This window comes from Myxozyma melibiosi (genome assembly GCF_037950935.1).
Source record: "Myxozyma melibiosi strain Phaff 52-87 chromosome Unknown BZA70scaffold_6, whole genome shotgun sequence".
Classification (NCBI taxonomy): Eukaryota; Fungi; Ascomycota; class Lipomycetes; order Lipomycetales; family Lipomycetaceae; genus Myxozyma; species Myxozyma melibiosi.
Genome location: NW_027042920.1, coordinates 318,442 through 338,901, shown reverse-complemented (window position 1 = coordinate 338,901; position 20,460 = coordinate 318,442). Strand labels below are relative to the sequence as shown.

The window sequence follows — 20,460 nt, the reverse complement described above, 5'->3', positions numbered from 1 at the left end:
CAAATAGCTGTCCACTGTGCCCTTTTCCCCACAAATTATGTCGCACGTGATATACCCTAACAGCATGAGCTATGACGTTGGCCGCGTTTGGCCTGCGAGTTAATTACTGCGTCTGTCTGGATTCTAGATCCGGAGTGGTTGATGGATATTTATCTAGAGCTAGAAAATTGATTTTAGCGGCTCTACTGTAAACTATTTGGCAAGCTCCATCGCGGTCTTCATCGTGATGCTCTTCGGTCTCTCAATCGGCAATCCCAGAGCACGATCCCAAATCAACTGCGTGAGCGGACCAATACTTCTCGAAACACCGAACGCGACTGTATAGAACATAGTCTGCGTGAGCCCAAAGTGGTGCATGAGAACACCCGACGCGGCATCGACATTCGGGTACGGATTTTTTGTCTTGCCGTGCTTGGTGAGAACCCTGGGCGCCACCGTCGAGGTCTCGAGCACGAGTCTGATGACTGCGTCGCCAGAGCTGATCCAGGGGCGCGCGCGCGCGTACTCGATCAGTGCTTCAAAGCGCGGGTCGGGCTTGCGCAGAACTGCATGGCCGTAGCCTGGCACTACGCGCCCAGAGTTGAGAACACTCCAGAGATAATCTTCGATATGAGTCGCAGAGTAAGACTCGGGCAGCCCTTGCTTCATGTCGAGAATAAAGCGCAGAACCTCCTGCGCAGCAAGTCCATGGAGTGGACCGGCCAGTCCCTCGAGACCTGCAGAGTAGGCGAGGAACGGATCCGAGAGAGCAGAGCCAACGAGATGGGTTGCGTGGGCGGAAACATTCCCGCCTTCGTGATCACCGTGCAGGGCGAGATAGAGGCGCATAAAGTCGACAAAGTCGGCATCATGCGAGACGCCCAGCAGGTTTGAAAAGTTGCGCGCCCAGTCGAGCGATGGATCCACCTCAGCCGGCAGCGGGCCGCCGCCGCGATACGTGTTTTGGTAGATTTTAGCTGCTAGGACAGGCAGCTTTGCAACCAAACTAATCACGTCGTCAAAGGTGGGCTCCCAGTAGTCTGCCTTTGAGAGCTTGCCAGATTCGTATAGCTTTGCAAACTTTGAGTCGTGGTTCAGGGCAGCGACGGCAATTGATATCTGCGTCATGGGATGCATGGTCGGCGGTAGGTTGTCAAGAAGGGTAGTTACATAGTCTGGGATGTCTGAGAGCTTTGCCAGATCCGCAGAGAGACCTCGGACTTGTTCGACCGTGGGAATATTTCCAGTGAGGAGAAACCAAAACATGCCTAGCAACGACTGTGAGCAGAGACATAGAGATGACTACATATATCGAGAATAAATACCTTCAGGGAGCATCTCTCCTCCTTCTGGTGCTTTTGGTAGAAGCTTCTGACATTCAGCGATTGACTTGCCGTGAAATCTGATGCCGGTGTTTGCGTCGAGCTGAGAGCCTTCCCAAAGCATGCACTTCAAGCCGCGCATGCCGCCGACTGCGGCTGCGACGTCAACCGATCCGAGCGACTTTGTGGCATATTCTGTCTTGAGTTTCTTAAAAAGTTCACGCTTTGCGGGAATTGACTCGTCGCGAAGGACCTGCTTGAGCGCGGAGGAGGAGTTGCGGGTGAAAACTGCGGTGGTGGATGATGGGATGCGGCGGGCGTGCGGGGAAGTACTCGGTTGGGTGAGTCGTGCGGCGGGGAAGCATGTGGCGATGAGGGGCTTTTGGAAGAGGAAGGTGTTAGCAGGGGAGGGAAAAGTGAATGGAGCAGAGGAAAGTGAGCAAATACTTTCTGGAAGAGACGGAAGCTGGTGGTAGGCATGTTTGAGGTGGTTGAGGAGAGAGGGGGGTGTCGATTCAAGCTAGATAGAATGACGAACCAGCGACGATCGATCAAATGCAGAGCAGAGCAGCAGTTCTTATTCCTTAGGAGGAAGTTGATGGATAGTTCAGAAAAAACACAGATGACAATAGAAGAGAAGAGGAAGAGAGACGAGGGAGATGGTGAGATATAAATATTGTAATGTTTACGGTGTCCACGGCGGAGGGGTAATCAGTTAATATATCGCGAACCTCCCCGCCTTAGCCGGCAGCACCGCGCCGAGTAGAACAGATTACAGTCATGTTTGAAGTGGGACTTTGGTATATAGAGAGTACATTTAATGTGATAATTATTGGTTCTTTCTAGCTGACTGTCTGGTACTAATTGCTCGCTGGGGGACATATGCCATTGCTACAGGTACTGGCCTCGGACGGATGGAGGGAAGGTGCTCTCGATCTGATGCCGGTTTGCCGCGAAGAGTAGCAGCCTTGCTTTCCAGAATATGTTTGAGGATTTTAGCCAAGATTCAAATATCTCATTATGCTGCAGATTCATGCTGACAGTCGCATCTGCAGAGCATGACTATGGCCGCATCAGCAGCCGGTCGACCCAAGCCTGATCTGATCTCGCCAGTCTCCAGGCACGTTCACCTGCTCTGCCCCGCTGAGCTCCCGTGGCCTTCACAACCCACCTTCCATCTCTGCCACCTAACAACAACCACACTCACATTCCCGCACTCTCTCGCACTCTCTCGCAGCAGGCAGCACTCTTGCATGACGTCACGGCGACACCTCCACCATCTACACCGCATGGACTCTCTGACTGCAACAGTCTGGCCTCATCGCGGGTGGATCGAGCCCCGGTTTAAACTTTGCACACCTTAAATGCGCCTTATTTACTAATCTGGTGCCACGTTTCCGCCATCTCGTCCGGGCTCTAGAATTTTTAATTTTCTTAAGGTTTTTTTTATTTTTATTTATTTTATTTTCCTTCTCTCCCGCTTCTGCCTGCTTTCCTCTCGCCTGCCCATTGTTCTTCCCCGTCAACAAATGTTGCGTTCTGCCGCCTCGCGCTCCAGCCTCTTCGTCCAGGTATTTATCCCTTTCCTGTCCTGTTCTTTTCTAATCGTCGCAGCCTGCGTCGTTGGAGATCAGAGTGGAATCGCGACAAGAGTCGAGGAAAAGTGAGCGCGCAAGAGCCTCACCAGCACTAAGCGCAATTTTTTTTCTTCCCTCTGCGCTACACTTCTCTTCCTCTCTTCCGCTCCTCCCTCGAAGATTTTTCCTTCTTTCTCCACATCCGTCTACCACAACTCGACTAACGCTCGTCGGTCGATTTACTCCAGAAATCTTCTATCTGCAGACTTACTTCGCTCCGTACATTCACCGCTTCCGCCATGTCGTACGCTCTCTCCGACACCCACAAAAACGTGAGTCACATCAGGTCACTTTTGGTCGTTACCGTCGAATTGCAACTAACCCCCGTGTGCTTATAGATGATGCAAACTTCGCTCAAGGAGTCTGATCCCGCTGTTGCTGAGATCATGGTGTGTATTATTGTTTGCTGCTTCTGTCGGTGGTGATGTGGTGCTAACAACTTCCGATAGGACGCCGAGATCAAGCGCCAGCGCGAGTCCATCGTGCTCATTGCGTCCGAGAACTTCACCTCGCGCGCCGTGTTTGATGCGCTCGGATCGCCGATGTCGAACAAGTACTCCGAGGGATACCCCGGTGCCCGCTACTACGGTGGAAACCAGCACATTGACCAGATCGAGCGCCTGTGCCAGCAGCGTGCTCTCGAGGCCTTCCGCCTCGACTCGGCCAAGTGGGGTGTCAACGTGCAGACTCTCTCTGGCTCGCCTGCCAACCTGCAGGTCTACCAGGCGCTCATCAAGCCGCATGAGCGCATCATGGGCCTTGACTTGCCCCACGGAGGCCATCTCTCGCACGGCTACCAGACCGACTCCAAGAAGATCTCGGCCGTGTCTACCTACTTTGAGACCATGCCCTACCGCGTCGACCTCGAGACCGGAATCATCGACTACGACATGCTCGAGAAGACCGCCGTCTTGTTCAGACCCAAGATCATCGTCGCCGGTACCTCTGCCTACTGCCGTCTGATTGACTACAAGCGTTTCCGCGAGATCGCCGACCTCGTCGGTGCCTACCTCGTCGTCGACATGGCTCACATCTCTGGTTTGATTGCCGCCGGCGTTATCCCCTCGCCGTTTGAGTACGCCGACGTTGTCACTACGACCACGCACAAGTCGCTCCGCGGACCCCGTGGCGCGATGATCTTCTTCCGCCGCGGCGTGCGCTCGGTCAACCCCAAGACCGGCAAGGAGACTCCCTACGAGCTCGAGAACGCGATCAACTTCTCGGTGTTCCCCGGCCACCAGGGCGGTCCCCACAACCACACGATCACCGCGCTCGCGGTTGCGCTGAAGCAGGCGCAGAGTGAGGACTACAAGGCGTACCAGGCGCAGGTGCTCAAGAACGCCAAGGTGCTCGAGCAGGAGTTCAACGCCAAGGGCTACACTCTTGTGTCTGGCGGCACTGATTCGCACATGGTTCTCGTGAACCTGCGCGCGAAGGGCATTGACGGTGCGCGTGTCGAGGCCGTTTGCGAGGCGATCAACATCGCGCTCAACAAGAACTCGATCCCGGGCGACAAGTCTGCGCTTGTGCCTGGCGGAATCCGCATTGGTGCGCCGGCGATGACCACCCGTGGTCTCGGCGAGGAGGACTTCAAGCGGATAGTGAGCTACATTGACCGTGCGGTGCAGATTGCGAGCGAGATCCAGAAGAGCCTGCCGAAGGAGGCCAACAAGTTGAAGGACTTCAAGGAGGCTGTTGTCGCTGGCAACGACGACATCAAGGCGCTCAACGCTGAGATTGCCGCGTGGTCGTCGCAGTTCCCGCTGCCGGTCTAAATCAATCTTGGTTCGAGCGAGATTATTAGATACGAAAAAAGAAAAGGAAAAAGCTGTTTTGTGTGATTAATGGAGAGTAGTAATATAAACAAAAAGACTGATCAAATTAAAACCGGCGGAGGGAGATAAACAGCGACGGAGGGAGACATCAAGCGGACGTTGTGAAAGACATTGGGGTGGCCACCTGGACCGGCACTGAGCCGATACCGAGACCGAGACCGATACCCGCACCCGCAAGCGCAATATGCTGGCTACACTGCTGGCTGTCTCTACTCTACTGATAGGGTGTGATTGTGATGAATATCTGGTGTTTTGCGAATTGGTTGAATTGCTCGTAGTTCTCGTTGATCATGCTGTTGACAGACAGACTGCTTGCAAGTGTACAACATCAGATGCCGTCACTGCCTCGAAGCAGCAGCAATGACGACAACAACCAGCCAAATAATGCGGAACCCAAGAGCCACGGGACGAGATAAGCAGCAGAGACATGCAGGAAATTGATAAATGTCGCCTGATTAATAGCATGATTTTTATAATTCGTCCACACCCAACTCGAGGCCTGGGAAAACGCCTCGTCGACTTGACCTCCGACTCTTGTTTCTCCGGCTCTGTCGCCTCGCCCTTCTGCTCGCTCGACTCCAGTGACCCGGCTGTGACTCGGTCGTCGGCCGTTGTCCTTCCCGCTCTTTTCTCTCTTCCGGCCCCGACTTCTCGCATCTGCCGGCGTATTCGAGACTGATTCAGTCTTGTCTGCTTCTTCTTTAGCTGTAAAAGGAATCGCATTGGTTATACGGGTTATTACAAATCCATGACTAAGCATTTACCCGGCACGTGATTTAGCCCGCTGCTGCCAATTAGACCGCCAATCGTCGGAGTCAACGGAGTCAAAAGTCAAATTCTCTCTTCTTCCTCAGCATCTACCATCTTCCCTGCCTGCTGCCTACCGCAATTGCATCTATCTCCCCAATCTTCTTCTCACTCTTAACTTCTTAGACTTCTACGCAATGGCTGTCGACAAGAAAGCCTGTCTTATAGTCATCGGTAAGCGCTTGCCATCTTCCTGCTCCTAAATCAAATCATCCAAGTCACACCCTCTAACATCTTTTTTTTCATCTCGATAGACGGCTGGGGTGTCGCGCCCGAGAAAGGCACAAAGGGCAACGCTATCGAGAACGCAGATACCCCGACCATGGACGGCTTCACCAAGATCCCGGGCTACACCGAGCTCGAGGCCTCGTCGACCGCCGTCGGCTTGCCGGAGGGTCTCATGGGTAACTCTGAGGTCGGCCATCTCAACATCGGCGCCGGCCGCGTTGTCTGGCAGGACGTCGTGCGCATCGACATGACGATGAAGAAGCACGAGTTTGGCAAGACTGCCAACATCGCGGCTGCGATGGAGAAGGCCAAGGCTTCTGGCAGACTGCACCTTCTCGGTCTGCTCTCCGACGGTGGAGTCCACTCGCACCAGAACCATCTGTTTGAGCTGCTCGCGGTCGCGAAGGAGTACGGCGTGCCCAAGGTATACGTGCACGCGTTTGGCGACGGCCGCGACACTGATCCCAAGGGATTGGCGGGCTACATGAAGACGCTGCTCGACAAGTTTGCCGAGCTGGGCGTGGGCGAGCTGGCGACTGTTGTCGGCCGCTACTATGCCATGGACCGCGACAAGCGCTGGGACCGCGTCGAGATCGCGGTCAAGGCTTTGGTGTCGACCGAGGGCGGCAAGGCGGTCGAGCAGGACTCGATCATCGACGCCATCAACGCCGGATACGAGGACGGAGAGAACGACGAGTTCATCAAGCCGCTTGTCGTGAACGGCGACGACGCGCGCATCAAGGCCGGCGACACGCTCTTCTTCTTCAACTACCGCTCGGACCGAGTGCGCGAGATCACCCAGTTGTTTGGCGTCGACTCGTCGCCGATCGATACCGAGATCCCCAAGGACCTCTCGATCACGACCATGACGCAGTACAAGGCCGACTACCCGTTCCCGGTCGCTTTCCCCCCGCAGAAGATGGACGACGTGCTGGCCGAGTGGCTCGGCAAGCAGAACGTCGCGCAGGTGCACGTCGCCGAGACCGAGAAGTACGCGCACGTCACCTTCTTCTTCAACGGCGGAGTCGAGAAGCAGTTTGCGCTCGAGCAGCGCGACATGGTGCCGTCGCCCAGGGTCGCGACCTACGATCTGCTACCGAAGATGTCGCAGCACGAGGTGGCCGAGCAGGTCGCTAAGCGTCTTGGCGAACAGAAGTTCCCGTTTGTGATGTGCAACCTCGCCGCGCCCGACATGGTCGGCCACACGGGCGTGTACGACGCCGCAGTCGAGGCCGTTACCCACTGCGACGCGGCCATCAAGGCGATCTACGACGCCTGCGTGAAGGAGGACTATGTCTTGTTTGTCACTGCCGACCACGGAAACGCGGAGGAGATGATCACGCCCGAGGGCCGTCCCAAGACTTCGCACACCACCAACAAGGTGCCGTTCGTGATGGCGAACGCGCCCGAGACGTGGTCGCTCGAGGACGGCGGCGTGTTGGGCGACGTTGCGCCGACCGTGCTTGCTGTTATGGGCATTGAGCAGCCCGAGCACATGACCGGCCGCTCGCTGCTGCAGCGCAAGTAAAGCCCGAGACGGGCAAGAACGCCGGAAGCTCAGTCAGCCGTCAGCCTACGTCGTCCATGAACACACGTGAATCGAACTCGACGCTCCGGCGCTGGACGCAGGGGCTCGATTTTCTGTCTTTCGTCTGTTGTTTTGGGGTTGGAATGGCGGTTGGCTGGTTTCCGGTGCTTGATGCTGATGCTCGAGGGGCGGAAGGTGGGTCGTGTCGCGCGCTGATCACAATGCGTGTTTAGGCGGGCGTTGCGAGACCTCATTCCGCTTAAGAAATGCGGATATCTAGATAATACAGATAAGAGTGATTTTGTTTATATCTTTGTTTATTGTTCAATACAACTGATTATCTATGCAAATATTCTCTAATCTGCCCCCTCTGCACAGTAAACTGCACTCCTCAGATGACGTCAAGACAGCGGCGCGGTGGGCTGATGTTTTTTACACGACACAAAATAAAACTCAATTTGCTCGCCTAACGAGCCGCACGCTGTGTCGCGCATCTCTTCGATCTGCATAAATTCCCTGCCCCCGTCCGCTTCTTCGCTGTCCTCTTCTTCCTCCCCATCCCCTTCTCTCTCCTCAATTCTCTCCTATCAGACAGAGAACACTGCAGCCATGGCCTCTTTAATGATCCAGATCCACGAGGCGGCGAATCCCTCGCCCGATCCGTCCCTGCTTCCTGAATATGTCCTTGATCTCGGGGTCAAGCCCGCATACAAAGACTTCCTCCCCAAAGACGAGCACCTCGCTCTGCACAAGTTCCAGGCGCTGTCAAACTACATTGCCTCGGCTATGATCTTCCTCAAGAGCGACACTCTGCTCGAGAACGAGCTCACGACCGACGATATCAAGTCGCGTCTTCTCGGTATGTCTTCTTGCCCGAACCCAATGCAGATCTCACTTATCACCACTATATCTGAGAACTGAACAGTCAGACTAACCTCTACCTCCAGGTCACTTTGGCACATGTCCCGGCCTGACCCTCGTCTACTCCCACCTCAACCGTCTGATCGTCAAGTACGACCTCGACATGATCTACGTCGTCGGCCCCGGCCACGGCGCCCCCGCCATCCTCGCCAATCTCTGGATCGAGGACTCTCTCGGCGCCTTCATTCCCCAGTACTCGGCCGACAAGACCGGCCTGCAGAAACTCATCAAGTCCTTCTCCTGGCCCGGCGGCTTCCCCTCGCACATCAACGCCGAGGTTCCTGGCTCGATCCATGAGGGTGGTGAGCTTGGATACTCGCTCGCTGTCGCGTATGGTGCTATCATGGACAAGCCTGACCTCATTGTTACCTGCATTGTCGGTGATGGTGAGTCAGAGTCTGGACCTCTTGCAGCGTACGTATTCTTTTTTCTACCTCAGTTCCTGCTCTATAGACTAACAAGATGAGTCGACAGTGCCTGGAATTCGCACAAATACATAGACCCCGCCGAGTCCGGCGCCGTCATCCCCATCCTCCACGCCAACGGCTTCAAGATCTCTGAGCGCACCATCCCCGGCACAAACGACGACAAGGAGCTGATCGCGCTCTACTCTGGCTACGGCTACCAGGTCACCATCGTCGAGGATCTCACCGACATCAACGACCAGCTCGCGGCCGCGCTCGAGTGGGCGTTGGCAGAGATCAAGTCGATCCAGACTGCTGCTCGCTCGGGCAAGCCGATCGTCAAGCCCCGCTGGCCTATGATTGTGCTCCGCACGCCCAAGGGATACTCTGGTCCCAAGATGCTCAACGGCGTGCCGATCGAGGGCTCGTTCCACTCGCACCAGGTTCCTTTGCCGGAAGCAAAGACCGACAAGGTGCAGTTCGAGCTGCTCAAGGAGTGGTTGTCCTCGTATGACCACAACTCGCTCCTGACCGAGGCCGGCGAGCCCATTCCCGAGATCCTCTCGATCGTACCCAAGAACCCGGCCAAGCGCATGGGTCAGCTCAAGGAGACCTACAACGGCTACACCGAGCTCGTGCTTCCGGACTGGAAGCCGCTCGCAAAGGAGAAGGGCACGCAGTACTCGTGCATGAAGGCGGTGGGCGAGTACCTTGACGTTGCGTTTGTGCAGAACCCCAAGAACCTGCGTCTGTTTTCGCCCGATGAGCTGGTGTCGAACAAGCTCGACGCCGTCTTCAACCACACCAACCGCGACTTCCAGTGGGATCCCGAGACGCGCGCCAAGGGCGGCCGTGTGACGGAGATTTTGTCAGAGCACTGCTGCCAGGGATGGATGCAGGGCTACACGCTTACCGGCCGCGTGGGCGTGTTCCCGTCGTACGAGTCCTTCTTGGGCATCATCGCGACGATGATGGTGCAGTACGCCAAGTTCATGAAGATGTCGAAGGAGACCAAGTGGCGCCGCGACATCGGCTCGCTCAACTACATCGAGACCTCGACCTGGGCGCGCCAGGAGCACAACGGATTCTCGCACCAGAACCCGGCGTTCATCGGGACGGTGATCAAGGTCAAGTCCGAGGCGGCGCGGATCTACCTCCCGCCTGACGCGAACTGCTTTTTGTCGACGATCCGCCACTGTCTCAAGTCGAAGAACTACGTGAACCTGATGGTGGGCTCGAAAGCGCCCACGCCCGTCTTCCTGAGCGCCGACGAGGCCGAGGCGCATACCGTTGCGGGAGCGTCGGTGTGGAAGTTTGCGTCGACTGACAACGGCGTCGATCCGGACGTTGTCCTCGTCGGAATCGGCATGGAGGTCACGTTCGAGGTCATCGCCGCCGCGGCGCTGCTCAAGAAGCACCTTCCCTCGCTGCGCGTCCGCGTCGTGAACGTGACCGACCTGATGATCCTGCAGCCCAACGGTGCGCACCCGCACGCGCTCTCGACTCAAGCCTTCGAGTCGCTGTTCACGACCGACAAGCCGATCCACTTCAACTACCACGGCTACCCCACCGAGCTCAAGGGTCTGATGTTTGGCCACCCGAACCTCGACCGCGTGACCGTGTCCGGCTACGACGAGGAAGGCACGACGACCACCCCGCTCTCGATGATGGTCCTCAACTCGACCGATCGCTGGAGCGTGGCGTGTAAGGCTGTTGAGGGCGCGGCGAAGTCGAATGCGGGCGTCGCGGTCGATAGTCATGTTATTATCTCGTATCTGAAGCACTTGCGGGCGAAGCATCAGGAGTACGTCAAGTTGTACGGTAAGGATCCGGATGGGTTGTATGATACTCCTGAGTTCTAGAGCGGATAAGTGAAAATGTGAGGTGAATTATACTCTATATTATATATATATTGCTTGTGTTACTGTATTTGGTAGTTTTCTGTGCTCCTTCCTTGAATCTATATTTTATCTCAATCTACAGCACGTATGATCAGTAGCTCGTTCTTTAGAGCCATGTAATCGATATCAAACGTGTCTTTATAACGGCACCTACTACTATACGCCTACGAAGCGACATCTTCGCTGGACAGTCACCTCATAAAAACCTATAACATTGACTTAAAACAACACTCGCTTCAGAGCAAATACACTATATATATAAGTTATATTGATGACATAAAACTACCTAACCACCGAGAGTGAATCCCTTCCCGTGGAAACCGCCGCCGGCGGGCATGGGCGGCTCGTAGTCGTCGTTCATTCGGCGCTCGACGCGCATGTCGACAGCTTGGCCTGGTCTGACGTTTAGTAGGTGTAGTGGTGCGCGGCTGGGAGAGCATGACGTTAGTTATGAAGAGGGCAATGATTAAACAAGAAAAAGAGGGAAACTCACCCTCCATCTATAGCGCGTAATATCTCCTGGTTGACGGGATCATCGTACGCCATCAGCTCGCCATTCTCGATCGTAAATCCGTCGCGCCAGAAGGTGAGCGTCCGTGTGACGGGCGTGTTGAGATCTTCCTCAGCGGCGGGGGAGGCCGATGCCGCGGCAGTGGCGGACGAGGATGCGGGTGCCGGTGAGCTTTCTGCGCCGAGGACGTGGCCTGTGGATATAATTGTTAGCGACAATGGAGGTCAGGGGATGAGATGAGTAAGGTAGGATGGGTTACCTGAACCGTAGAATCTCTGTGCTGGGCGTGCTTCTTCTGCCTCTGGTGCCCGTCCACCTCTATTAAGAGTAAGAATCCGTTAGATCCCACGATCACCACTCAATCAGACAAAAGAAAGAAAGAAAGAAAGGCATACCGCTCGGCCCTGCTAAGGATATTGCTAACTAATCTCGTCGGCTCGGGAATCGAAGGCCCATCCGGGTTCTGCACCGCAAGCCCCGACTTTTCGCCCCCGGTGAACAGATCCTCGCGACGGCGCCCGAACGCCCTGCCATAGCTCGATCCCTCGTCCGAGTCGTCGTCGTGCGCGGGCGAGCTTTCTTTGTTCAGATCTGCGAGGGTGCGCACGCGGTTCGCGGCAGCGGCGGCGCGCTTTGCTCGGTCGGCGGCGGACATGGCTGCTGGTGACTGCTGGTGCTGGTGGCGGTCGGAAGAAGGAAGGGAGGAGAGAGAGGAGGAGCTGGAGAGAAGGGAATAGGAGCGGTTAGCTGATGGTTGATTTGCAATAGAAGGTCGTGGAGAGGGAAGAGGGCTTGGTTTGAAGTGATTGCTGAGCTGAGCTGAGAGCAGCGGGTTTCAAACCACGCGTCTGCAACTGGTTGCAGGAATTCGAGGTGAGATGCCCTCGACACCGCTCCATCGATGTAGTCATAGCAAAAGAGATTAGAGAACAGGAATATAATACCCAAGAGTCTGCTCTGTCGGTCTCGCTGGAGTCGCGCTGGGGAAATCCGAAAGCACCGCGTCGTCGTCGTCGTCGTCGTTCTCTTCCTCATCCACATCTGCATCGCCGGGCCCTTCACCCCCAGATGAAAAGAAGAGATCGACCGCGTACTATTCCATACAACAAACCCAGTCAGAAAAGACCACACACACACGTACACAATTACCAACAGCAACTCACGTCAAGATTCCAGGCAGCTACGTCGAGGTACTTGCGTGCGTCCTCCGCAGTGGCCTGCGTGAGCTCTGCGAACTTGGCTATGCGCGCGTTTTGCTGCTCGATCTCGGCGTCCATTCTCTTTTTTTGATCTTCAGCTGCTGATCTACTGCTTGTGTGATTGTATCAACTCTTTGACAACTTCCTGTAAATGCGCAAAGAAATCAGGCAGGCGGGAGATCAGTGTTGAGTGGATGGAATATCTCTCCACTCAAAGTAACTCCTCTATGTCTTTACATCATACACAGCACAATACCCTTATATTACATAATGATCACGTGACTATGCTTCTGGCAGACTTCTTCCTCGATTGACGACACGTAGCGCATATCGCGAGATCATTTTCTTCGCGCAATTGATCCACGTTCTTGCCTTATCCACCAGAGACACTCAAAGCAGGAGATACAAGACAAATGCGGCTACTACTACTCTTAGGGCTTTTGCTGCTACAGGCGCCGCTGCTTGCGAGCGCGCAGTTTGATTTCTTTGAACATATGTTTGAAGGCGCGGCCGGCGGCGGGGGTGGCCATCATCGGCAGCAGCACGGCGGGAGCTCGCAGGGAAGTCCGCAGTGGTACGAGCAGAATTACGAGACCGGTATGTGAATCATCTTTGTGCTGAAGTGAATCATCTTGCTGTTTGAAGTGAATCACGGCTGCTGTGAGGTTGAAGATGTACTAACGAAGGGTGTGGGTAGTCGAGTGCAAGGGATACGTCTGTCAAGACACGTTATCCTGCGTCAAGAGACCGATTGATTGTCCGTGCTTGTTCCCGGACTCGGAAGAGAAATGTGTTTTGCCCGACAAGAAGAATTATGTTTGCATATCCAAGAACGGCAGGGGCTGCGGGTTCGTCGAGAAGGCTTGGAAGGGCGAGGTTTAGCGCTTGTGTGGGTTTAGATGTATAGTATTCTTCGTATTTACTTTGCTGTTTGTGTATCTTGTCATGATTAAAAGGCGTTTTTGAATACAATTATCATTAATTAATTCCCTGATCTATATACTCCGTCCTCAAAGACAAATAAACCCAACTCCAAATATGCAAAATACACCATCATCAATCTCTGTTTCGTCAATCTCTGTTTCGGCTCGGCAACCACCGCGTAAACGACACCTCGCGCACTTTATACCTCGTCAACAGTTCCTCGACCGTGTGCCAAGTATCAATCGACTCCGGCACCTCGACATAGCACAAAATCAGCGTCTTCTTCACCCCGCCCACGATCCGGTTCACGCCCGAGACCCAGGCCCACTCGCGTCTTTGCGCGGCCTCGCTGCGCGCCTCGTCCTTGTAGTGCGGGAGAATGATGATTCCAAACTCGGCGTGCGAGAATGGCGGGCCGCGGCGGTAGAGGAGGTAGTCTACGCCGAACTTGACGCCGTTGCGGATACACCAGCCGTGCGAACGGTAGTGGTGGTAGACTACGTATTTCATGATGAAATCATTGTCTGGTCTCCAGTCTGGCATCAGTAGCCCTAGAAGATGGGGCGCAGATATCCGATCCTACAGACTCTGCATTAGTACCTTCGTCTCTCAAAACTGAAAAAACTGCAAAAGAACATACACCAGTGTGATCGTCGTAAATGTCCAGCACGTCAAGCGCGTACGTAAGAAAAAATGCTTCTTGAGGAGTAATCTCGAGTCGTTCCAGACGTCTCACGTTTCCCTGCCCATCGAGCAAATTCTCATCTTCCGCGCGCTCTTTCTTCGGCCTCGCCGTCTCAGTCTTCTCGACTATCGACGCATCTACCGTCGTGATCTTCTCAGGCGAAGCAGTAGCCTGCTCGGCAAGTGCTCGTTCCTCTTTCATCCGCTTCCGAGCTTCTCGTCTGCGGGCCGTTAATTCTTCAGGCGCAAGCATGCCTTCGCGGCCCGGTACATTCAGTCTCTTGACGACGCGCAGCTCCCATGTAGGGTCACTCCGACTCTGCGATCCTTTTCCGAAAAACCCGGCGCGCCAGAGGCCCTGCATGTCCTCTTCCGACTCGATGTATATGCTCGACACATACGAGCTCACCGCGTCCGACGTTTTCTCAAGCGAGCCCGTGAACCGCCGCGGCCGCTTGAAGCCCGCGAGAACAGGCTGCGCGACGACCGCGTAGATGTACTGCGCGAGCGAGACCGGGTTGTGGGGGATCACCGGCGGAAGCGAGAGAACCTTCACCGGCAAGGGATCCGGGTACAGCGCATTGAGATTGCGTCTGTTCTTGGGAGGCATTCGAGCGTCTCTGTCGGTTCGTTAGCATTTCCACCATCAATTGAAAGCATGCGCGACGTTCGGTCCAGCACGAGCTTGCTCTCTTCTTAAATCAGATACCGTTGTAGTCTTGAGAAATCATTTGTGGCTTCCATCTCGTTAAGAGTCAAACACAAAAGTTTTGTCATCATATAAGAAGAGCAAGCTTGTGCGGGCCCGACGACGTCTTCTAAACAGGCAAAGAATCAAGACATACCTGACATTGACCTCGCAAGTCAAACCATCTAGAATAAACTGCTGGAAAGAGGAAGCTGCGATAGTTGTCTGCGCCAGATAAATACAAAGAGGAAGAGAATTTTTCGGCGCCTTTAAAGAGCCTGCACACTAAACCCTTACGCTTCCTTGTAGGGTTTCGACCTCTTTATTAGGAAATAGATACAACCAACGTCTAACAAAACAAAAAGCTATGCACAGGAACTTTTGATTCTATAGAGTAAACATTCACAAGGCCTCGGCAATGATAGAAAGCGCCAGTCCTCCAAATGTATCCACCACGCCCTGCTGTAGTATAAACCACGCAGCAGTATACAGCAGTTTAGGCGAAAACACGGTCCAGATAAACAAATGCGAGCGCAAGATCAAGCACGCGAGCATGACTGCGAGCAGCGAGTGCGCGTGGAACGCGTGCATCACGGAGAGGTAGTCGGTCGTAACCAGCTCCTCGATCGAAGAGTAGGCCGAGCTGCTGCTGCTGCTGTGTCGCGTTTGGAAAATCGATAGTTGCACGACGGTCGAGAGCGTGAAGTAGATCGGACCGGCCCAGTTACTGATAAACAGCAAGATGCCGACGAGCACGGTGCTGAATCCAGAGATTCCGTTGTACGCGTTCGATAAGTCCAAGGACGCAAGCGAGTTTGAGTTACCGGACGCGAAGAATGAGACTTGTTGCCAGATCAGGCCGGTGAGCACTATCGACATGGACGTCGAGGTCGAATACGAAGCGTAGCGACGCAGGATCGAATGCGCGGCACCGTAGAGCAGGAAAATAGGAATATTCACAGTGCTCGACTCAAGCACTAGCAGCAGTTCAACAATGTGAAACACGCCGCGGATGAATTTGAAGGCATCCTTCTTCAGATTCCACACAGACGAGACAATGTGGAAGATGAGACAGATCCCGAAAGCAAGAAAGGCCGCCTGTGCCCGTTTATTCAATCCTTCTGCACCGATCGATACCGGAACAAGAGCAATCAAATACCTCGGCACAGCTTCCCCAGCCTCGAGCGCCATCGAGAGCTTGAACGAAAACAAGCTGGCGACGGGCGTGAAAGAGCACACGAACCCTGCGATCGAGCCCGTCTCGGTGAAAACGTAGAACTGGAGGTTCTTAAAAATCAGCAGGTGCTCGGCTATAATCAAAAGCCAGAGCAAGCTGGTGGAAAAGTCAAGAGCAAGGAAACTGGCAATGTCGAACGAACCGGCGAATTTCTGGCCGGTGTGGTGGTAGTGTCTGACCGCGAACATCACGGCGCTCAGGGCAAGCCAGCAAACTGCCGCTCGCTGAGATTTATATCGAGCACTTGATAACGCGTGTTAATCAACGAAAAAGAAGAAAGAAGGAAGGTGCCAACTCACGCGACCGAAAACTGAACAATGAACCATGCACTAGCCGCCCAATACCAAAAATACTGCTCCTCCTCAACCAAGCTACTTCCAAACATCGCGAGTCCATGACCGAGCAAGATGACCGAGAACGCAGCTTTGGTGACGAAGTCAGAAGACGTCGACGTGACTGCCCGTCGATAAAGCGTCACCGCGATCCACGCGATGATGAGGATCCCGATGAGCATGCTTGGGATGTCGTAATTACTCGAAGTCCGCGCGAGCAGGTTCCTGCCTGTCTCGAGGAAACTGTAGAGCGTTGATCGTGAGTCTTTGGAGTCGATGAAATCGGGACTTTGAATTGTATGCCATAGTCCGTGGATACGCTCGACATCCGAACCTTTCATCAGCGCGTCCAGGTTCGTGGTCGTGACTGGCACACTGAGCTCGGCAAAGGTCGCTTTTAGAATCCTATACATTTGCTCGGCGTTCTGCTTGAGAAGATTCAGCTGCTCTGACTCTGTATGATATCACAAGTTAGTAAGAGTGCTTTAACCAGCACAGCTAATCATCAATTCTCACCCTTCCAAAACCCCAAAAACTGTGGAATGAAAAGCCCAATGTTATTCATCGGAAACGGATTGCCCAACAACCCCGAAATAGTCGGCACGACATCACTCTGCTCAATCACAGAGTAATACTCATAATCATTCCCAAACCCCTCCGCGCTCGCTCTGTTATCCGCCTCAAGCTTCGCCAGCAACGGCGACGCAAAGACTAACGCGGCCGCGGTCTCGCCCGCAGACGAGCCGCCGTGGTTGCCGAGCTCGTTCATGCCGTGGTCGCCGCAGAGAACTAATAACGTAGAGGTGCCGTCGGTTTCGAGCTTGTTGGATACGTGTGTGTAGAGCCGTTGGATTATATCATCCATCTCCTTGAGCTTTTGCGGCATAAATGGGCTGAACACCAAAATTGTCAGTTATGAGGCACAGACAAGGAAGCAATTGGCTGAGGATTACCTGTCGGGGCCTCCTTTGTGACCGATATGGTCAACGCCGAGATAATGTAGGATCATGACATCCCAGTCGGTCGCCGCGAGTTCTGCATCTAAATGCCGAGTGACATTGTTATCGACCTCTGTAAAATCCTAAAACAGAAAGAAATAGGTTAATTGAAACCACTCAAGTCACTCGCCTGTGGACACCACTCACCGAGACAAAAAAACTAGAAGTGCCATCGGACCGCTCAAACATCCCTGGAAACAACTTCAACCACGTATCATCGCCAAACATGACCAACCGACCAGTCTGCATCTGCCGCCGCTTGACCTGCGCCAGCCAGCTATCCTGGTTCTTGAGCGAGGACGAGTCGTCCGACTCGGCGATGTTGAGCACCGCGTCGAGGAAGTTCGGGACCGAGCCCGTGGTCAGGCCTTTGATGCGCGGAAGGGTGACTGTTGGTGGGGCGGCGCGGGCAGTGAATGGGATGGCGGTGCCGGATAAAATCAAGCTAAAGTGCTGTTAGAGAAACGGGATGGCAGAGAGGAATTCGTGGAGACTGCGTACCTCTGAGTGAACTCCATCGTCGACTGATTCGAAAACACAAAATCACTATGCGAACATCAGCGCAGCTCGAGTTTAGCAACCAAAATCACGTCAAGATACCTCCGCAAAGCATCGACCAGCATGAATATCATACTATCGAAAACAGCAGGCGGCGCGTCGGGCTCAATTGGAGCGTAGCCATGGAAGACGGGTTTGTAAGGGAAGAACCCTTTGGCGAACAGCAGGAGGCCGATGCATTGGAGTGGGAGCAGCAGCGCGGTTAGAAGCACGTAGAGCGCCATGCGGATCTGCTTGTCTGCTGTTTGAGAATCGAGTCAGTCGCAGAACGCAGAGACACAGAAAGACAGCTAGGACTGATGGTGGTGAAGGAGATGCAGATGGCCGGGAGGTGTAGACAATTACAGTTTCAGGGGGAGTTGTGATCAGATTACCACTGTTGGCTGTCTGCAAACAACCACCGGCTCTGCTCAGAGTTGTTCTTCTTACAACAACATCTACAGCCTGTTTCTGGTTCCGAAGAGTGAATTCGTTTGTGTATCAGACTCGCCCGCAGTCGCATCAAACCTACCCCCTCCGTCCACCCACCATCGCGAACCTCCCCCGTCGCCTCGCGCTCAGACGCGTCTCTTCGCGTCCCGCTTCATCCCTTTCCTCTTTTTTCACCATCACAGCAGAACAACCGCGAATTGTCGTTGCATAATGGCGCTCCCGCCGAAGCAGATTGGCACGTTTCTGCCGTCTGAGATATCTTTTCTGGCTGAGAATACAAAAGTGACTATAATACCGCGACAGGCGCTTGATTCTGTGGATCTGATTGGCGTAAGTGTTCTTTTGTTTCGTATTTCAGAGCTCTTGACTTGCAGAACTGCTGAAGCTAACTCTCTCCAGCTAAAATTACCGTCAATGAGACCCATGCGACGCGTCGAAGTCCCCCTCTGGGTCGCCATAATCCTCAAAAAGCAATCGCGATGCAACATCGTCTCCCCCGCGTGGCTGTCCGAAGACAACCTAAAAAAGGCCTACGAGGCCGAAGCCTCAAACATGACGCGGTTCTCGGACAAGCTGCCCTGGGAGTGGATCGAGGTCGGCGAGCTCGTGCTCGAGTCCGCGCCAGACGACCTCTCGTCCGCGCCGCATGTCATCCGCAACCTGCTGCGCGACATCCGCGAGATTCGCCAGGCGAAAGTGCGCGCGGGTTTGCGGGGGTTGGAGTACACGTACATGCAGCTCGATCATATCGGCGCGATGGAGCTGAACGAGATCAGGCCGTTTGTGACGATGACGATGAACGAGCTGCGGATCTTGCAGAATAGTGTCGAGAACGAGGAAGAGCAGGCGGCAGAGGGTATGCTCCCGGACGACGTGGACGACGGCAGCGATATGGACGACACGTTCGAGACTAGAGAATACTCTGCGCCGCCGCGAAATTCGTCGCATTTCGACGACTCGGTCGGCAGTCGGCTTAGTCGGCCGCCGGCGCCTTCGTATGACGACGATGGCGAGGACGACGATGACGAGTTGGAAATGGACGAGTCCTATCTGCATACGATTAACAGGTAGCGAGTGTGATTATATCTTTGCGATTGGAGTTTGCTTGTGTTTTTGTGTTTACTTGATTGGTTTGATTGGGTCATTTACTGTACAGTCGTTTCGATGCCTTCTTTGTAAAATAGAATCGTTGACGTTATTTTGCGATACAGTAGAAGATTTTGATTAAAAGTCTTATGAGGTACCGTTAGTAGCAGCTCCGTTCTGCTGGCCTGAAGACACGGGAGTAGAAGCAGCGCCCGGTTCCTTCCACCTATTGCGATAAAAAGTCATCAGCTAGAGTTTTTAACGACACTCACAGAAAAATAGACTCACTTGACAAGGTTATTATCAGTATCGACAACGCGCGCGCTGGACACCTTGATAACAATCAGCGCCGAATCATCCGTATCGATAAAAGTGCGCGCGTCGGTCGGATTCGCAGCGAGATGTTTTTCTTTGAAGAATTTCTCCTCCTCGGGGTCGGTGACTATCCGCGCGACGCCGTTCAGGGTCGCGGATATGCTCGACAGCTCGGCTTGGTTCATCGAGAGCAGGAACTGCGTGAGACCGTTCGGGCCCGCGTTCGAAGGGACGGGGTTTGTTTGCTTTGCGACCCAGTCGTGGACGAGGATCGAGACCCGGGGGTTCTATAAACAGACAGAAGGGGAGGTTAGTAGAGGCCTGCGAGGGGCGCTGGGATCAGGGGTGGAGTGCGCACGGCTGAGATGTTGAAGAACTTCTTTGTCTGTCGCTCAGTAGTGACGACGATGAGCGCGTCCGAATCGTACGGCAGCGCCGATCCCTCGGGCAGGTAAGTGTGGTTCATCAGACTAACATGAGGATAGTCGTGGTAAGAAGTTCCGAGTTGGAGCTAGAATGTAGAAATAGTCAGCGACGGATATATCTTTGTATGAGATAGAGCGCATGGAAGTCATACGAAACGGGTAGATCGCAGCAAGCTGATGACATCGGCGGGCAGCGATGTTTTGATTTCCGGATCCGCGCCTTCGAGCTCGGGCATCATTGGCATTGTTGAGGTGTTGCGAGGATGTGTGGCTGTTATCGAGAAGAAAGAAAGAGAAGATGGCGATGGACTGGGTGAGTTCACTTTGCGGGTTGAGCAGCGTTGAGGTTCTTCGATCGAATAGAGTTTGTCTATGTAAACACGGCAGATAGCCATTGATGGTCTTCAACCTCATAAAATCTACTAAAAACTAGTTACTCTGCTATAGAACAGTCAATTCTACTTTATATTTTATATAAATACCAAAACAGATTCAAAACACAGCTGAAT

General features: G+C 54.0%; 10 protein-coding genes across 10 annotated transcripts; 5 read left to right on the top strand and 5 right to left on the bottom strand.

Annotated features, from left to right (window-relative positions):
• Positions 1-68: 68 nt before the first annotated feature.
• Positions 69-2,070, bottom strand: BZA70DRAFT_170113 (citrate synthase-like protein). The gene is made up of 3 exons (XM_064909865.1): positions 1,749-2,070; positions 1,305-1,680; positions 69-1,247 (listed from the first exon to the last, which is right to left on the bottom strand). Exons 1-3 carry the CDS (start codon positions 1,779-1,781, stop codon positions 193-195), a joined length of 1,464 nt encoding a protein of 487 aa, XP_064768092.1. The 5' UTR covers positions 1,782-2,070; the 3' UTR covers positions 69-192.
• An 851-nt stretch (positions 2,071-2,921) lies between these two features.
• On the top strand, positions 2,922-4,887 carry BZA70DRAFT_169980 (serine hydroxymethyltransferase). The gene is made up of 3 exons (XM_064909864.1): positions 2,922-3,210; positions 3,277-3,327; positions 3,388-4,887. Exons 1-3 carry the CDS (start codon positions 3,178-3,180, stop codon positions 4,711-4,713), a joined length of 1,410 nt encoding a protein of 469 aa, XP_064768091.1. The 5' UTR covers positions 2,922-3,177; the 3' UTR covers positions 4,714-4,887.
• A 720-nt stretch (positions 4,888-5,607) lies between these two features.
• BZA70DRAFT_170235 (2,3-bisphosphoglycerate-independent phosphoglycerate mutase) lies at positions 5,608-7,351 on the top strand. The gene is made up of 2 exons (XM_064909866.1): positions 5,608-5,754; positions 5,835-7,351. The coding sequence occupies exons 1-2, from the start codon at positions 5,718-5,720 to the stop codon at positions 7,334-7,336; spliced, it is 1,539 nt and encodes a 512-aa protein (XP_064768090.1). The 5' UTR covers positions 5,608-5,717; the 3' UTR covers positions 7,337-7,351.
• Positions 7,352-7,880: 529 nt separating this feature from the next.
• On the top strand, positions 7,881-10,644 carry BZA70DRAFT_295536 (phosphoketolase). Its single transcript, XM_064914490.1, has 3 exons — positions 7,881-8,195; positions 8,284-8,671; positions 8,732-10,644. Exons 1-3 carry the CDS (start codon positions 7,946-7,948, stop codon positions 10,521-10,523), a joined length of 2,430 nt encoding a protein of 809 aa, XP_064768089.1. The 5' UTR covers positions 7,881-7,945; the 3' UTR covers positions 10,524-10,644.
• BZA70DRAFT_278977 (uncharacterized protein) lies at positions 10,645-12,590 on the bottom strand. Its single transcript, XM_064912695.1, has 6 exons — positions 12,237-12,590; positions 12,018-12,166; positions 11,469-11,792; positions 11,333-11,391; positions 11,056-11,266; positions 10,645-10,990 (listed from the first exon to the last, which is right to left on the bottom strand). The coding sequence occupies exons 1-6, from the start codon at positions 12,348-12,350 to the stop codon at positions 10,849-10,851; spliced, it is 999 nt and encodes a 332-aa protein (XP_064768088.1). The 5' UTR covers positions 12,351-12,590; the 3' UTR covers positions 10,645-10,848.
• Positions 12,591-12,613: 23 nt separating this feature from the next.
• BZA70DRAFT_278974 (Ylr104w protein) lies at positions 12,614-13,244 on the top strand. Its single transcript, XM_064912694.1, has 2 exons — positions 12,614-12,869; positions 12,970-13,244. The coding sequence occupies exons 1-2, from the start codon at positions 12,686-12,688 to the stop codon at positions 13,152-13,154; spliced, it is 369 nt and encodes a 122-aa protein (XP_064768087.1). The 5' UTR covers positions 12,614-12,685; the 3' UTR covers positions 13,155-13,244.
• On the bottom strand, positions 13,245-14,796 carry BZA70DRAFT_278971 (uncharacterized protein). The gene is made up of 2 exons (XM_064912693.1): positions 13,837-14,796; positions 13,245-13,775 (listed from the first exon to the last, which is right to left on the bottom strand). Exons 1-2 carry the CDS (start codon positions 14,488-14,490, stop codon positions 13,344-13,346), a joined length of 1,086 nt encoding a protein of 361 aa, XP_064768086.1. The 5' UTR covers positions 14,491-14,796; the 3' UTR covers positions 13,245-13,343.
• A 34-nt stretch (positions 14,797-14,830) lies between these two features.
• On the bottom strand, positions 14,831-18,013 carry BZA70DRAFT_278969 (transferase). The gene is made up of 7 exons (XM_064912692.1): positions 17,736-18,013; positions 17,637-17,681; positions 17,283-17,580; positions 17,091-17,218; positions 16,654-17,030; positions 16,105-16,591; positions 14,831-16,048 (listed from the first exon to the last, which is right to left on the bottom strand). The coding sequence occupies exons 1-7, from the start codon at positions 17,915-17,917 to the stop codon at positions 14,971-14,973; spliced, it is 2,595 nt and encodes an 864-aa protein (XP_064768085.1). The 5' UTR covers positions 17,918-18,013; the 3' UTR covers positions 14,831-14,970.
• Positions 18,014-18,028: 15 nt separating this feature from the next.
• BZA70DRAFT_278968 (uncharacterized protein) lies at positions 18,029-19,293 on the top strand. Its single transcript, XM_064912691.1, has 2 exons — positions 18,029-18,455; positions 18,525-19,293. Exons 1-2 carry the CDS (start codon positions 18,336-18,338, stop codon positions 19,194-19,196), a joined length of 792 nt encoding a protein of 263 aa, XP_064768084.1. The 5' UTR covers positions 18,029-18,335; the 3' UTR covers positions 19,197-19,293.
• On the bottom strand, positions 19,294-20,398 carry BZA70DRAFT_278965 (uncharacterized protein). Its single transcript, XM_064912690.1, has 3 exons — positions 20,104-20,398; positions 19,885-20,037; positions 19,294-19,813 (listed from the first exon to the last, which is right to left on the bottom strand). Exons 1-3 carry the CDS (start codon positions 20,344-20,346, stop codon positions 19,496-19,498), a joined length of 714 nt encoding a protein of 237 aa, XP_064768083.1. The 5' UTR covers positions 20,347-20,398; the 3' UTR covers positions 19,294-19,495.
• Between the last annotated feature and the right edge of the window lie 62 nt (positions 20,399-20,460).